This window comes from Oreochromis niloticus, linkage group LG23, assembly GCF_001858045.2.
Source record: "Oreochromis niloticus isolate F11D_XX linkage group LG23, O_niloticus_UMD_NMBU, whole genome shotgun sequence".
Taxonomy (NCBI): Eukaryota; Metazoa; Chordata; class Actinopteri; order Cichliformes; family Cichlidae; genus Oreochromis; species Oreochromis niloticus.
In genome coordinates, this window is record NC_031986.2 from 30446288 (window position 1) to 30462790 (window position 16503).

At 38.9% G+C, this 16503-nt stretch overlaps 1 protein-coding gene across 5 annotated transcripts in view; it reads left to right on the forward strand.

Annotated features, from left to right (window-relative positions):
- The window catches only part of si:ch211-51h4.2 (uncharacterized), a 93093-nt gene that overhangs the window by 269 nt on the left and 76321 nt on the right, over positions 1-16503 (forward strand). For 3 of the 5 annotated variants that reach the window (XM_013270751.3, XM_019351686.2, XM_005451126.4), the window contains exons 2-6: positions 7304-7345; positions 8858-8931; positions 9031-9099; positions 9453-9549; positions 12515-12653. In XM_013270751.3, coding sequence (XP_013126205.1) covers positions 7304-7345; positions 8858-8931; positions 9031-9099; positions 9453-9549; positions 12515-12653 — 421 coding nt within the window. Of the gene's footprint in view, positions 1-6794; positions 7173-7303; positions 7346-8857; positions 8932-9030; positions 9100-9452; positions 9550-12514; positions 12654-16503 lie in introns of those variants that run through there. The other 2 variants (XM_019351687.2, XM_019351688.2) reach the window with 2 other exon arrangements.

Here is a 16503-nt window from a genome sequence, read left to right on the forward strand (position 1 = left end):
CACCACGACGTTTAGAGTCAAACACCGAACACAGGCTACACAAGTCCGCTCAGAAAATCATGGGAAATGTGCCGCATCCCTGTTTTAGGCGACGTTTGGTTTGTCGCAGCCGAATAAATTTATCATATCAACACATTTGAAGAGCCGAGCCTCCATTCGTGTTACAGAGGGGGTGGAGGAGGCGGATAAACGCCCCGAAGGACAGGCACGGGGAGGACGCTGTTTCCACTAGAAAAATTAAAAAATAATTCCTGTTCATAACGCAGTAAATATACATACCTAGCTTTGCAAAACCTTATGTTTTACAACGCTTTACATTTCACTTCGGCATGCATTTAACAAAGGAAATATATGTTTATATATATATTTACTTACTACTTCAAATTTAATTTGAAGTACTAAGTAGCAAGTTATGTGAAAAAGGTTTCATGGAAATATATGCTAAAGAGTCATATTTTCACACAAGAAAAATGAAGCCACACTCCACACTACGGTGTCTGACAGGATATTTAATATTCCCAACCAGTAAAATTTTGCACTGCAGTGAAAGTTTAGTATTGGTCTACAGGCTGTCACCACTTCCTATCAGTGAAGCAGCAGTGTTGAGTATGTGGGTTGTGACCATTACAAATTGGCCAAATCTTCTCTGCCAATTCCAAGCACTTTATTCTGCTGTGGACTGTGTTTGGTGTCCTTTATTGGATTAGATGATGAAAGTCTCCAGAAACAACATATACTGGCAATTTAACCCATCATTCATTAAACAAATAGGGGCCTCAGTAGCATGTGGAGAACCATATACAGCCATAACAGCTTGCCACCTCCTCCTTGTGGTGGCCACCTGCTTGGGCACACACTGCTGTGGGATGGCGTCTTATTAGTCACCCAGCATTTGTCTCAAGTCAGCCAATGTGGTTGATTTGGTCACCCTGGCATGAACAGCACACCTAGACTGGAGATATGGGATTGCCACTGGTTGGAGAATATCATCTCCATATTTCTCTGCATTGAGATTGCCTCCAATGCTGACAAGCTTGTTTTTCCAGTGACCATCAGATTGTAACCACCAAAAGCTATTACCCTGTAAATTCAGCAGTCAGCGTTGCCCAGATTAACAAGGTCCACTTCAGGAAGGAATCAGGACACAGTGATGAGAAGTGGGCTAGTAGAACAAGAAGGCATACGTGTCTGGCAGCACATATGAACCAACTGCTAATGGATAAGATGCACCCAGAATGGTTAACCAAATGCCAGACAGTCCTGATCTCCAAGGATCCCCAGAATGGACCAGTCGCATCCACCTCGTGGTCAATAACCTGCTTCAGCACCACATAGAAGCTCCTGTCAGGTATCAGGGGCTAAGCTTAACAGGCACGTGGCTCATAACATGAGCAGGGCATAGAAAGGAATTGGCAGAAACATCAGCTCCTGGTAGATAGAGCACTCATCTCAAGACTGTAAGAGGAGACTGACCAACCTGTGCGCTCCCTGGATTGAGCAAAAGAAAGCTGTGACTCAGTGTCTCACACATGAATCCTGGAAGGGCTAAAATTATACAAGATTAACAGGACCCTAAGAGCCGTCATCAGGAACAAGATGCTAGCAGGCAGGGCATATATGGAACACTATAACAAAGTAGCTGGCATGGTCTACGGAAACATCTGTGCGAGTATGGCATGGAGGTCCCGAGGTCAAAATGGGATCTGCCCCCTAGGGTGGTTGCGAATGACCAAACTAAGATCCTGTGGGACAGATGCACAAACTGGTGATGGCAAACCAACTGAGCATAGTAGTGGACAAGCAGAGGAAGACAGACATACTGATAGATTTAGCTATACTGAGTTATAGCAACATCAGGAAGAAGGAACATAAGAAGCACCAGAAATGCCAAGCGATAAGGGGGCTCAAAAAGATGTCAAGTGTGAAGGCTACAGTGATCCCAGTGGTAATCGGAGCACTTGGGGCAGTGACCCCCAAACTGGGTGAGTGACTCAGATCCCAGGAACAACATCCAAGATCTCTGTCCAGAAGAGCACAGTGCTAGGAACAGCAAAGATACTGCATAGAATCCTCAAGCTCCCACCACTCTGGGGAGGATAAAGAGCACCTGCAGGGCAAGTGGAGAATTTTAAAATTCCCCTCTCGCCCCATCTCTACTAGGTGATGTGAAGATAGATAGATAGATAGATAGATAGATAGATAGATAGATAGATAGATAGATAGATAGATAGATAGATAGATAGATACAAAGCTGTGTTGCAAAGTTTTATTAGACTTTTAGCACTGAAATGATTAAACTAACATAAAACAGGGAAAATCTAACTACATTGAATTGAAACCACAAAAATATATGTAATAAACATTACAGGGGAAAAATACATATTTTTGTGTATCCAGGGTAAAATTGCCTACTTCTTCCTGAATTAAGATGACAGAGGCAGACATCTCAGATTTAGTGGTTACATTTGAATTTCAGATGTATTTGATAATTAAGTTGCTGTCGGTGTACTTATATGCTTATATAAATCCTATTCATGCTATGGCAGGTATTATCATTTTGGCAAAACAGGGATTACATTTGAAGGCAAAACTGTGTTTATGAAATTCACAAATTTAAACACAAATGGATAATGTTTTGAGTAAATTTTGCATTTATGTGACCATTTCAAATTGACTAAATCAAAACTCAATATAGGGTATTGTGCGATGTTAGTGAGGGTTCCTTTGCCTTTGTCAGGCTATACAAACTCCATCATTTCCACTGTGTATGTGTTTTTTTTTCTTTCTATCCTATACTGAGCAAGATTTTCCTCTTATATTTGACAGAGACTCACACCAAAAGTCTGAGAGCTGGTAGCCCTGTTGATATTTGATCTTACCCGTACAAATAATTTATGCTGTTTTCAAATTCTTCTACAGAAAGTGGAAAGTTTCTCCCAAAATCAAAATTAGACTTTCTGACATCATGACTGGAAGCCAGTTTGAGTCCAGCAAGCATCATAGACCAGGGAGCTTTGGGAACCTGATGCCTCCATTGCAAAAACTATCAAAAATGGACTTTATGTGATGTATGAGACAGCTTGTCGACACCCTAAACATCTGCAATGATATTTTTGAACATATTCATACATTCTGGGTTTTTTTAAAAAAAAAAAAAACAAGGTGTAAATGTCATTTTTGAATTTCTTATTATGTTATTAAATTGCATTGAAAACCTTATCACACACAAATTATCATTCAAAGCAGGTCTTTCATATATCTTCAAATATTGTCTTGAGGGACTCTTTAAGGTCAGGTTAAGTCCTAAGTCATCAACATTCAGAGGTTAGGTTCATGTCCACATCACGAGACATGTCACGTATTATAGCTTATTAAAGCCTCCCATCGCTGTACTTTTCTCTAAGCTTTCTCTTTTTGCCAATGTCACTGTGGCAAAGTTTCTTCCATGCACTTGCTATAAAAAGAAAGTTGTCTGTTTGTATTTTGTGAGTAAGAAGTGTCAAACTGTTTGCATGAATAAAGACAGGGGTCAATCAAAAATGAAGCATCCAAATCAAAATGCTATTTATGAATAATAAGGTCACTTTGTCCAAGTTCCATGTTCCTCTCCTGCTGTTACAGTCTATATCTGTCTAAAATGAGTTATTGAGTTGTTATATTACATGCCTGCCCAGCTGTGAGAACGCAGACAATATGAAAGATTTTCACGACATGTCTGATTACCGTCACCATATGTGCCTCACTCATCTTTGGACGGCATTGAAAGAGTACAGAAGAGGACTGATAAGAGAATCGTAAAAAACGACCAGGCTGATTGAAAATGACAGCCTATTTCTAGTGATGATGGGAGGTCCTTAGAGTCCAAGTGATGGATCCGAATTCGACAGAAAAGTGACCTGTCTCGTCAATACAACCATCAGCCTGTGGTTGGCGAGGCTGGTTGATGGTGTTTATTGTAATTACCCAAAAAGGTTTCATAGCTTTCTGACTACTCTCTGGTAATATGTAGCGCAAATGTAAAAGCTTTTATGTGATGGTAAGGCTTCAGATGTTGTTTTTAAAGTATAGTTTGAGCTACTAAAACTAAACTGGGTTAGGGTTACGGTTAGGTCCATAAATGATGCCTTCGTACACCTTGTACTGTGAAACTGTCTGATGAGTTCTGCATTTGGCTGAATCTGAGCAGAGAGTATGGCCTTGTCCACATCACAATTAGTCTTGATTTCTATGTCAGCAGTCACATTATCAATAAACACTAGTGATCTTGTTCCACTGGATCCACTGGCAGCCATGCATGGCCATGTCCATCTCCACCTTCAGATAATGTGGTGTGTTTTTGATCAGGAGCTGTTCTTCTCCTTCTCAATGCATTTCTCCTCCCATCACTCTGGTGAAAGTTAACTTTGGTTGCAGCTATTCAAAGAATTTCTTTAGATGGTTTCTGACAAAGTTTAATGTGGCCGTTCGGTTCTTGAGTGTAATCACAGTGCTGTAAAACCTCTGCATTTATATTCATGAGAACGCGTCTTGATTGTAGACTTTGACATTGACACGTTTACCTCCTTGAGAATGCTCTTGACTTCGCTAGATGCTGTGAAGGTTTATTTATTTGTTTGTTGTTGTTTTTTACCAAAGAATAAATTATGCCATCATCAACTTCAATTTTCTTCCTTGGTCTTTCAGGCCTTTTGGTGTTGCTAAGCTGGCCATTGGATTTCTGTTTTTTAAGAGTGTCTGTATTGTTGATGTGGCAACAAGTAATCAAATCCAGATCTTTTATGTGCTCGATGTATTCCAGAGGTGAAGGCCTCACCTGAGTCAATTGTCCAGTTGCTTGAGTCTTTAAAAATGGAGAATTATGTATACAAATGGCTGTGATTTTGAAAAAGTGAATGCAGCACTTTTGTTAAACCCTATGAGTTAAAGCTGAGATGGTGCATTTCAATCACATGTTTGTTGTTTGATTTAAAATCAGCTGGTTGTGTACAGAGTCAAAAAAGGGGATTGTTCACATAATTATTAAAATTCACATGTCGACATAGTGGCCTGCAGCTTTTTTCTCTCTTTTAAATACAGTGTTTGTTAGATATACAGTGTAATATTAGGTGGGTGTGGCCATATGCTAAATAAATCCTGCTACCGTGTGGTGTATGGAGTGCACTGGTTCTACTGACACTGTTCCACTGCTTGAGTTCTTTCCACAGTCCCAATATTGGTCAGACCTTAGTTTGGACTAACTGTTATGCAGTGAAGAATGAATCTGAGAGAGTCTCATTTCCTCATGGTGGTGATGTGTGACAAATCGTATGGCTGAGTGATTTTCTCTGTAGTCAGGTTTGAACGCCCCCCTGCTCTAGTAAACGTAGCATTACCCACCCACCAGAATACATACTATGTGGTCCCAACACAAAACTATTGTTGTGGCTAGTGAAAAAGAAGTACCCAGGAGTTTTTTTCCCCCACTTTTAGCATGATGAGACAAAATGTAGACTATACCCACAGGAGAGGTTGGTTGACTACAGTGGGTAGTGACTAAAAGTGGATCAGATGGAGAGCTTACACTGCATAAAGGCATGACATGTCATGGTCCTTTATTGTTATTTTCACTTGTTCTCCCTCCTCATCAGGCCAGCAGAGTTAACCTCTTTCTGTTCTCTCTTTTCATGTGATGTTGCGGCTTCTTGTGTGCACATTAATTTCAAAGAGTGCAAAGGTGTGCATGTCCTCATCCATGTTGCGGTTTGTGCAGAGATACCAACATGAAAGTGCATCAGTATTAATTGCTAATACTAATATTATTCTCAATAAGCAAAAACTATGCTTCCCAAACATAAAAATTGCAAACTCCATAACACTGACCAGGACCATTCATTTGAGTTAGTGGTACATTATAATTATGGAAAATGCTAACAGCTTCATTTAGCTGTTTAACATTTTAGTGTACGTTGATATCTGTGATATCTGCTGCTTGATGGAGGCAGTGTGAAGGATCGTTTGGGGTTATTCACTGTAATGCTGAATTTAAATCTCAGAGTGATAGCGGTTACATAGAACGAGTTGTTTATGTGAGGCCGAGTGAGCTCAGAGATGATGTGTGCAGCTCTGAAAAATGTAGTTCCTTCCACAGCTGTGATTACACTGCAAAGGCCGATTGCACAGTGGAGTTACAGTGAAAGCTCTGCTGAGATATCAGGAAGGGTGCTGAAGTTATTTGAGTTTGTGCTGCCTGGTTTATTTCTTTGTCTTTTATGCTAGACCATACACTCAATGCGTGCCTGCTTTTCTGTTCAGTATCTGTATGCTTTACCTAGAAAATGATAATGTTAGTCAGTGTGATTTGTCAATTTAATTTACCCTTAAAAATAGCTGTAGAGTGGGAAGGCACTATATGTGTATATATGTATATACGTATGTATGTATGTATGTATGTATGTATATCTTCAGACTGTTAATTGAGAGGTGCTCAACAAATATTGAAGACTTTGTAATGTAAGTTTTGGGGATATATAAGTAGAACCCCTACTTCTTTGGTCTGAAGCTGTCATGTCAAAACAAAAAAATATCATATGGTTTTGCTGTCTCTTGTATAACCTTTAGTGTTTGAGTCAGCTCCATCTACTGCAGGGGTGGGGAACTCCTGGCCTTGAGGGCCGGTGTCCTGCAGGTTTTAGGTATCACCCTGCATCAACACACCTGAATCAAATGATTGGTTCATTAACAGGCCTCTGGAGAACTTGAAGCCATTTAAATCAGCTGTGTTGGATCAAGGACACATCTAAATCCTGCAGGATGCCGGCCCTTGAGGCCTGGAGTTCCCCCACCCCCAATCTAATGAATGAAAGTAAAGAAGGTCCTGGCTGCATTCAGTTTGATGGTGTGTGTTGAACACTGTTATATTTAGTATTGGCCCTATAGCAGCTGATCGTTGCATGCACTACTTTTTGTAAGATGGCATAGTTTATGTACCAAATGTGTGTTGTTTGAGTTGCACTTTGAAGACATCCACCAAACAGTGCAAAGGCTGTTGTGGGCTGTTTATGAACTGAAGCTGCGGCAAGTAATGCTACCCTGGAGGGTGTGGCCTGAGCAGGAAGAGGCCACCTTTGACCATGCGTTCTCAGCTTAAGGCTGTTGCAGACATTCCTCCTGATTTGTTTCACTCAACTCAGTTGGTATTTGCAATATATTTAATTTTTTCTTTCTGTGAACCTCGGTGTTATTTTGTATGTTCTAGTCAAACATTATTGTTCCTACAAGTAGAACAAGAAATAATCATAATAATAATCACTTTATGTCTTCCCAGACTTTTTGACCATTGCAACAATACTCGGAACTGGAATCTTAGGTAAGTATACGCAGCTTTTTTTTGTTGAGGTGCATGAATCACAAAGTTTTTACCCCATCAATTAAAACATCTGATAAGCAAACACATGTCAGTCTGGCCTGGAGGTTAACATCTTGGGCTGGGGTGTATAGTCCGCAGCAGCAATAGCACTTAAGCTATTATGGTTTTGTTTTTTCTGTGTGTGCACTTGTTTGTTTCTGTACTAAAAACAGTTGGACAAAGCCTGTTCTTCTCTGTTTGTTTGCTGGTTTTTCTGAGTCATTAGCCTTGGGTTTATTATGGTCGCTCAGCACTTGACCATATTTGTTTTTAGATGAATTAACACTTGCTTTGATGCACTAAGAGTAGGTTAATGAGTTGACATCTTGTGAGATGCACTCATTTCTGCTTATGGAACACATGTACAGCCAATCTCAGTGGGAGATTTTCATGGAACAAAACACTGAAACTTAAATCACTAGTCGGAGTGAGAATAATGCTATGAATGACAAAGTAAACGTTCAAGTGAACTCTTATCAGGGCCGATGAACACCTCAAAAGCAAAATTTTACATACTTTTACGTACATAGTTGTTCCCATGCTATCCTTCCTTGCTGCTGCTGTTTGACATGTGCTGAATCCTTGTGCAAAAAAAAAAAACATCTGCAGGGATTCAGAATACACATTTCTTGAGGCCACTTGGAATTGGATGATGAGTCAGAACAGTAAGTCAAGTGACTTAATACTTAATGTTAAGACTGGCTGGAGGTAATTTGGTGTAGAGCAAAAAAAAACTATTGGAAAAACAAGACAACAAATTTAGAGGCAGCGTTTAAAACAACCAGAGTTCTGAATGACACAAAAGAAGGAATATCGTACATTTCAGTATGAGATGAGCAACACTACAAACTGCTCTGAGAATTTACTGAATAGTAGAAACAAGATCCTTCCCACACAATCTCAAAATAAACCCGACTCTTCACAGACGTATTTATTAAAAGTTTACTGCACTGGAGTATTGTGACTTGGTTAACACAGCGGTCGAAACTTTAGGGAGCTGTATTTTTTCTTTCTACTGGATGTACTTTTCTAATATAACTTCACTTGAAGCATAATTAAAGCGCTGTCCATCTCCTGGCTGTCATTGGCTGTGCAAATTTAAGTGTGGTTTATGAAGTGTAGTTAACACCAGAGAGATTTTTGTAGAGGTGGAAATTACATGGAACATTACATTTAAGTACTTTGTTTTCAGCAGGGTCTTCATGTAGTTCCACAAAGGTGGAGCCCTTCCAAGTTAATACTTGTTCAGTCACTTAAATCTCATATTGAAATCAGCACCATCCATTAAATTTTATGGGAAGTTTGAGCCAGAGTACAGAGGAGTGTCTGAGAGAGCGAAAAACGAGCCGAGATGGTGATAGACAGGCAGGTGGATATGCTGACAAAGAGTCAGACATTGTCTAGCACATATCTTCTGGTAAACTTAGATGGGAATGAAATTCAGAAATAGTTCCACATCATTTTCATTTGCAGGTCTTCCAGTAACGATAGCCCATGCTGGACTGGTGCCTTTCCTGTTCTCCTTTATTGTTGGATTCTTTGTCCAGGTAAGTAATACACAACCTCTGATTTTATAGTTCATGAAGCGACCACAGCCATTTCAACCACAAAACCTACATGTATTTCCCGTATTCTTTCCCATGCAGGCCTTGCTAATCTACCTGTTTGTGGAGCTTCTTCAGAAATGTCAGGTGATGCAGCTGGAATCCTTAAAGGTCAGTAACTGAATTAAACCTGTGTAGTGCCTATATTTTATGTTTTGCTGTCCAAAAGTACTTAACTGGCAAGAAGCTAGAAGCTTCATTCTGCACTAATAATAATCAAAGACATGAAATATAGCTGGAGCCTTTAGGAAGGATTAGGGATTAAGGGAATGAAAACTTGATACAGAAACATGATACAGAGCACGGATTTAGAACTTTTTTTAAACACAAATCTTTACCCTGATACTTTCCCTGCATGTCAAACAAAGAAGTGTATTAAAGCTTAACTTACTTATTCATAATTTTCTGGTTTCATTTTGGTCAAGTGGAAAGCTAAATGACTCTACTTTCTGTGGTAATCATAGACAGGTGTTGCAGAGTGTATAGTCATGGATCAGGTGGGTGTGGAGGATCCAGTTCATACTGAGGAAGAAGATGATGACAGTGAAAATGCAGAAGCAGGTGAGAAGCCTGTTATACAAAATTTAATTCTTTAAACAATAATTTTATTGCTGAAGGAATCAAACCTGGAACACGATCCTTACTTCAAAATGTAGCTAAAAATGAGACATTTCATATACTATAACCAAGTTTGTGTGTGTATATATTTTTGTGTATATGTGTATATTTTTTTAATATATTTTTCTATTAAAACTTTGAAATATCCCATGACATTTATGCTCAAACTTAGTTATAGAAAAAAATGTTCTGGGGGGAAATGAGAGCTTTTAGCTGTAGATTGTAACATTTGGAGTGGGTGTAAAATTGATTTTTCTGCAGAGTTTAGAGTCTAAATGTGTTTTTCAACTTTGAAAATTTCATGTGTATCTTTTGTACTCAAGATTTTGTACTCAAAAAAAGAAGTCTACTTAAAAAGTGCCAAATTTCAACCCACTGCTATGTACTTTGAGGGCCTGTAACTAGAACAGTTTTCATAATATGAAGGTCACATTTTGCAGGCTTTAATAGCTGCGCTCAAGTTGTTGTGCAAAAAGAAAAAACATTCTGTTTCTGAGTGGCTCATGTGGGAGGGAGTTACTGATTTATCCATAGGAAGTTTTCTGATCTGCACTTCAGTTGTTTGATACTGAAACTGATCAGCATTGGTGCATACAGTACTCACCTTCTGCTAAATGCTTGCCTGTTAATTCAAGACCACTGCTTATTTACTAATTTGCAAATGGCTCAACAATGTATTTGTGTGATATTGTGCACAGAAATATTGATTAATGTCTACTCTTTTAAAAATGTCTAAAAACAAGTTAAAGCCTTGACCTTGGCTTTGTGAGGCTGTGGTAATGGAAAATAAGAAGACACTTGCTAGAGATGGGAGAAATTTGCCTTTTTAGATGTGAAAAGTGTGTTTTAACTTAAATCGTGGTCTTTTTCAAAATACCTCTCCCTGCTCTGTCTAGCCCCAAGTTTTGACTTACTTTGGTTTTATACTCCCAAATTCAGTAACATACTACCCTGCACATCATAAAATGATGCTTACGGTGTCACTATACATTAGTGAGAACCTGCTGCTAAATTCTTTGAACTATAATTATTTTTTGGCATATTCAAGGTTGCTTTTCAAAGCTTTCTTTTTGCATTTCTAAATTGATGGTTGTGCTGCATGTTTACACATACACATATAGAAAAAAACACACATTTCTCATAAATTCTCTGCATTCATTGCTTGGGTTTGTTTACTAAAGATCTCTTGCAATTAATCGCATTCCTCTCCAGTGATGCTTCGAATACTCTGAGAGGAGCTGTAGATATCACAAGCATTCCTACATTCACATATATCATCTGAATAATATCTTTAGTATCTAGCTTTACCTTGACTTATACTGTATGTATGACTGACCTCTCCAAGTATTGCATCAGTAGAGTCATAGATAAACCCTTCAGTATACCTAAATGGTGGAGATGAAAAGGAAATGTCAATACATAAACCGTGACTAAACTGGTTAGAAAAAGCTCAAGTACATACTCAGGATGTGTCTCTCAGTAACTGAAAGATCTATTGTATCTCTGAATTATGCCTTCTGCAGTTTATGGATTATTCGCAAATAAAAAACAGAAAAAAGTGGCGTGTTGGACATATTTACATAATGTGTTCTATATGTGTATATAGATTGTTGTTAACCTGCAAATAGATGTTAGCCTTGTCTTGGCCAGCTACAGCATTGAAATGCACCTTATACATTTATGCATCAGTAAAACGGTTAACAAGCTAAAAAAAAAACAGTCAAGGGAAATTTGTTTTTAAAATTTGATGTGTCCCAGTATAAACCAGCCGTCATTATCAAATCAGACAAAAAGACTTTTCACCATGAAAGCTGCATGTTAATGCTATGCAGTTGCTTGGTTCTGGATTGGAATGTTTTTTGGGGGTTTTTTTGTTTGTATAGTGATGCTGTTGTGTTTGTGTTTCAGTGCCCTACTCTTACTTAATGGACTTCTGCATTGCTATTAATTTAACAGGCATGTTTGCCATTAATTTAACATGCTGGTTTTGACTGTCACATTTAATAATGTACTCTCTGCCAGGTCCACTTTCATCAAAGTTATTATCATCTGTCCTTGCAGCATGCATGGGAGTTCAAACCCAGAACAGCAGCAACAAAGACTGTGGGTTACTTGAAGAGCAGAATCTGTGGCAATAGCTGCAGCATTGTTCAAGTCAGCACTTTAAGGAAGCTGAAATAAGCTTCAAAAGAACAATGCATAGCATAATTGGTAGTTGAAACGGAATATTAAAAAAGTGATGGGCTGTAGTAAGGACTGTGAAGCCACCAAAGAACTTTTTAAACATGTTCACCCTTCTTTTGAGATGTTGTCTTCACTCATTTTCTGTCTCTTGAGGGTTATCATGAAAACTATGAAAAGATTCTTTGGGGGTTCGTGACCTTAAACTCTCTTGTGTTGTGTGTGGGTTTTGTCTGGGTACTCCTGCTTCGTCTCAGAGGCCAAAGACACGCTTGTTAGATTAATTGGTGATTGTAGGTGTGAATGTGAGTCTGTCCCTGTGTTAACCCTGTGATACATTGGTAACCTATCTAGGGTGTATTCTCCTGTCCGCCCTATGACAGCTGGAATAGGCTCTAGCTTAGTTGTGACTGAATTGGATAAGAAAACTGATGGATGGATGTATTATTTTTATGTTTAAAATTGCTGGATATTTTCTTTAGTGCTGTTCACCTTCAGGAGGCTTGAAAAAGTGCAAATAACATGAAAAATGAAAATCTGAGAGGGGAAACTATCATTCATGTCTACATTGAGGTTATAACCTGTGATAAAAGGGCCACAAGTCTACTTTCTTTGGAAATGATGTGCTAAGCTGAACATTTGGCAGCTTTTTTTTTTTTTTTTTTTTACTGTAGCAGTTTGAGGTTCAGTGAATTGATTGCCTCCTGCATTTGTCTGTGTCTTTTAGATACAGGTTTACTACAGCCGGATGCAGCAGCTCTGCATGACCAAGCCGGCAGTCTGCAGCCGAACCTTCATCTGCTTGGGCGAATCTTCCTCTCCCGCCCCATGAGCCATGCTTTTAACTGCATTCTCCTCTTCCAATTGTAAGTTACCATGGCAATGATCTTTGCAGGTTCTTAAAGTTGCATCATTTACCAGTCACACAGTCACACATTAAGTACCACTGAGTGTGGGAGGAATGTGGTTGAATGTGGTGTTTTGCAGCACTCCGCTCTACGTGTGATGGACAATAAGTTCAACCTTTGTTAATGCGCTGTAAGCATTTTTTGTTTTAGTTTCCTTTTTTTTCCTTTTTGAAGGGCTGATCACTCTTAGACTGCTCCAGCTGTTTCTTCAGCCTGTGGTGTTTCTCTATTTTCTTATGCTCCTTCTGATTTTAAGAAGCTGAATAGTATAGTGGCACCATTACAATCTCTGGAACAATTGGTGAGGGGTTCCAGCAAGGGCATGTATTCAGTAAGGGTCACCAGGCTAGGTCCGCCATGCTACCCAAGCCTACCTCAAGCCATGGCTTGGAACTCTCTTGAGACAGCACAGGTCAGGGTGAGAGTATAAAACCACTTCCAAAGCACTAAATGTCTCTTGGGAGATAATGACCTCAGTATATGTGGAATGGCAGAAGTCTGAAGCCATGGGAACTTTTATTCAAGTTGGTTTGAATCTGTAGAGGAGGCTAAAGTTACTAGTAGTTCGGATTCTTCTCATTCACTGAGAAACTGACCATGGAGTATGGCAGTGCTTAGAGTGCCTGTCAGCATCTGGGATAAACTACACATAGCAAGAGTGCACAGCTTGTTCAGATTTTCCCGTGAAAACTTGATGCTGCCAAACAAGCTTCTGAAATAAGTTACTTTGTAAATAAGTTATTTATTAGATTAAGAAAAACTTGAACATAACCAAATATGCTGCCCTCAGGTAAAAAGCACCCAGTCATTGCTGTCCCCTAATGTGTACATGTCACAATTATGAAAGTAAGTTCTTAAAAATGTAACTCATTTCTAAAAATTCCTGGAAATGGCAGATGTATTATATAATACTTCTGTAAAAATTGGGTATATCACCAGATCCTTATATTGTTGACTCACAGACTCTTACCTGTAATGAGTGAAAGATGCTGCACAAAGTGCAGGGGGAGGTGCATTTTTCTACAAATGTAAGGAAGCCTTCCATTTTCTGTTTTTTACTCGAGGTGTGTGTACTTATCTCTGAACTACCCATTTGTAGGAAATGACATAAGAAATGAAGCAGTTGGGGTGGTGGAGTAGCGTTACACAGCCTGCTGTAGTTTGTAGACATTTATTTAAGATCTAACTCAGTGGAAAAACCCAAAGTGTTGTGTTGAGATGGGTCCAAAGAAGGAGAAACTACACAATTGTTTTTCCTGTGAATTATAAACATTATCACAGCCCCACACATGCAGTAGGTTACTTTACAAGTCTAGTAAGAGTGTTCTGTAAAGGTGCCTTATGGATTTTTTTTTTTTGTAGTCGCCCAAGTTGCTGGGTTCATGAATGTTTTCAAGGTTGTGGTTTTTTTTTTTTGGTTTTTTTTTTTTATAGTTACTCTTTCAGTTTAGTGACACGACGCTGAGTTTCCTAGAACAGGCTTCATAACTTGTTTTTGTTTTTCACGCCTGTCCCTTTAAAATTCACATTAGAATAAATCCTAATATCATATTTGACCATTGTTTTTTGGTTTTTTCCCCCTTCAGGCGTTGTTACACAGCGATATTTTAAACCTGTCGAGTAATTTCATTTTCAGTGTCCTGCACCAGCACAACTACTCTTAACTGAGCGAGCACAGCAGACTTGTGTAAAAACTGTCCTTGAGGTTCAGACTTTATATCACTGGCTTCTGCTGCACAGTCTTGAAATATTGAGTTACAAGCCTGAGCCAAATAGTGATAAAATATGATCACTGCTGCACCATCTGCAGTCCACCAACTTTTTAAAGTAACCTGTTTTCAGTTACTGTTGTCTGTCCTTAATTTAAATTTGACAGCTGGTAAATGAAACTCTGCATTGAAATGCTTAAACAGGGAAGCTGCTGTGGCTGGCTGAGGTTGAAATCTCCTGATTAAGCATGAAAGCAAAGCACAATCACAGCTGACGCAAAAATACTGACCATTAATTTTAATTATAAGCATATTGTAGAAAAACACATGCACTATATTTCCTGCAAAAATAATGGGAATGTAATGTTTGATTTCCCTAATGGAGAACTGGATTCTTTTTCTGTTCCTTATCAATTTCTCCTCTGGCTCAAAACTAATGATCTGTCTGGGTCAGTCTGTGGAAGTAATGGTCTAGAAAAGTCATTCTTTTTGCTAATATTTATTTATTTTTAATTTGAGGAAAAACACTGATGCATCACCCCCAAATAAGTGTCTTCAATTAAAGTAATGACCAAATGTTGCCAGTAGGTAGTTTGACTTGTCCATCCTGTTGTATCCTGCATTGTTTTTGTTTTTTTATTATTCTTAACAGAAATACACCAGTGTGCTGTTAATCAGTTTAGGTTTGAATTATTTGTTTGCACCACTGACAGATTTGTGTGTCCATGTGTGTGTCCTTATGGGCACCGAGGAGGGGCACAGGGCTTTTAACATCGTCAGTGGAAGGTCTTGTTATCAGTGTGTGAACAGCTCTGAAACACCTGGACAATCGATAGTTCCCTCATTGTGTTCAAGGAGGCTTAGTGGTCGATCAATGCAGAGGCTCAGCCCCGCTAACACACACACAACACACAAAACACAAAACACGACCTGCATCTTTTACCCTTGGCGCCCCTCGCTCTTTATGTACTGCCCTACACGGTAGAGCTGCTGTAAAATGTGCGTTTTGGCACAGCCATGCAGGGCACCTTATGCACACAGAGTACATATAACTAATCCAACACAAATTGCTTGATGAAATGTGTTTGCGCTTTATTAATTTCATGTACCCATGTACTTTTTTTGACTTTATAAAACTGGAATTTAAGGATGAAAGTCTAAAACTTCTCTCTTGTCTTCCCCAGAGATCTGTACACATCCACACATGCAGACTAATGAGTGGATTATATAGCCAAGTAGTAAAGATAAAATGTGTGAAATACCCGCCTTACTGAACCTCTACCAAAACTCCATTACATTTTTGTGAGTTTAAGGGGAAGTACACAGTCTGCAGAATCTTTGTCATTTTTAAATGCTTTACCAAAGGCCAGACCTTTTATTAAAATGTTATTAGAAACATTATACAAACAGCCAATCGTGTGGCCGACGTACATAAAGGAGCTGGAGTTCATGACAAACACTGGAGGAAAACTGATCTCGCTGATGTTCTGTGGAGAGAATCACTGTATGGTAGAGGAGAACAGCCAGGTCGGTTGGCTCTGACAGAAGGGTCACTCAGATAAGCACACCTTACAGCCAAGTGTAAGCATCTCACACTGCACAGCACACTGAAGCAGATAGACCCCTGTCAATCAAAACAAAAAAAGAGATTTGAGGTAGTGGAAGGTGATAGACAAATACAGACATCCTTTTTTTTTTTTTTTTTTTTCCAATGAAAACAACACATGAGATGTCAAAAAGTACTTAAAAATAACTAAGATAATGCCTCTGGAGTTTTTCAGGAACCTTAGTAAAACATTTCACATATTTCCTATAACCTTTTTATTGAATGTTCACATACTGTAGCTGGGTATATTTCACTTTAAGTAGCTTGTGCAATGTTACTGTCTACAGTCTGTGTTTTACTTGCAGTAGACAGAACTAAGAAACACCCCCAAGCAGACAGGTGCACGACTAGCATAGAAACTAAACACATGTACTGCTGTGAACGCTGTCAGCAGCCAAATAGATATTGGCAACCTAAAGAAATCTGTATCAGTTTGAGTATATACTATACCTGAAACATTTTCATCTCATTGTCTGCTGTTGGACTGCGCTTT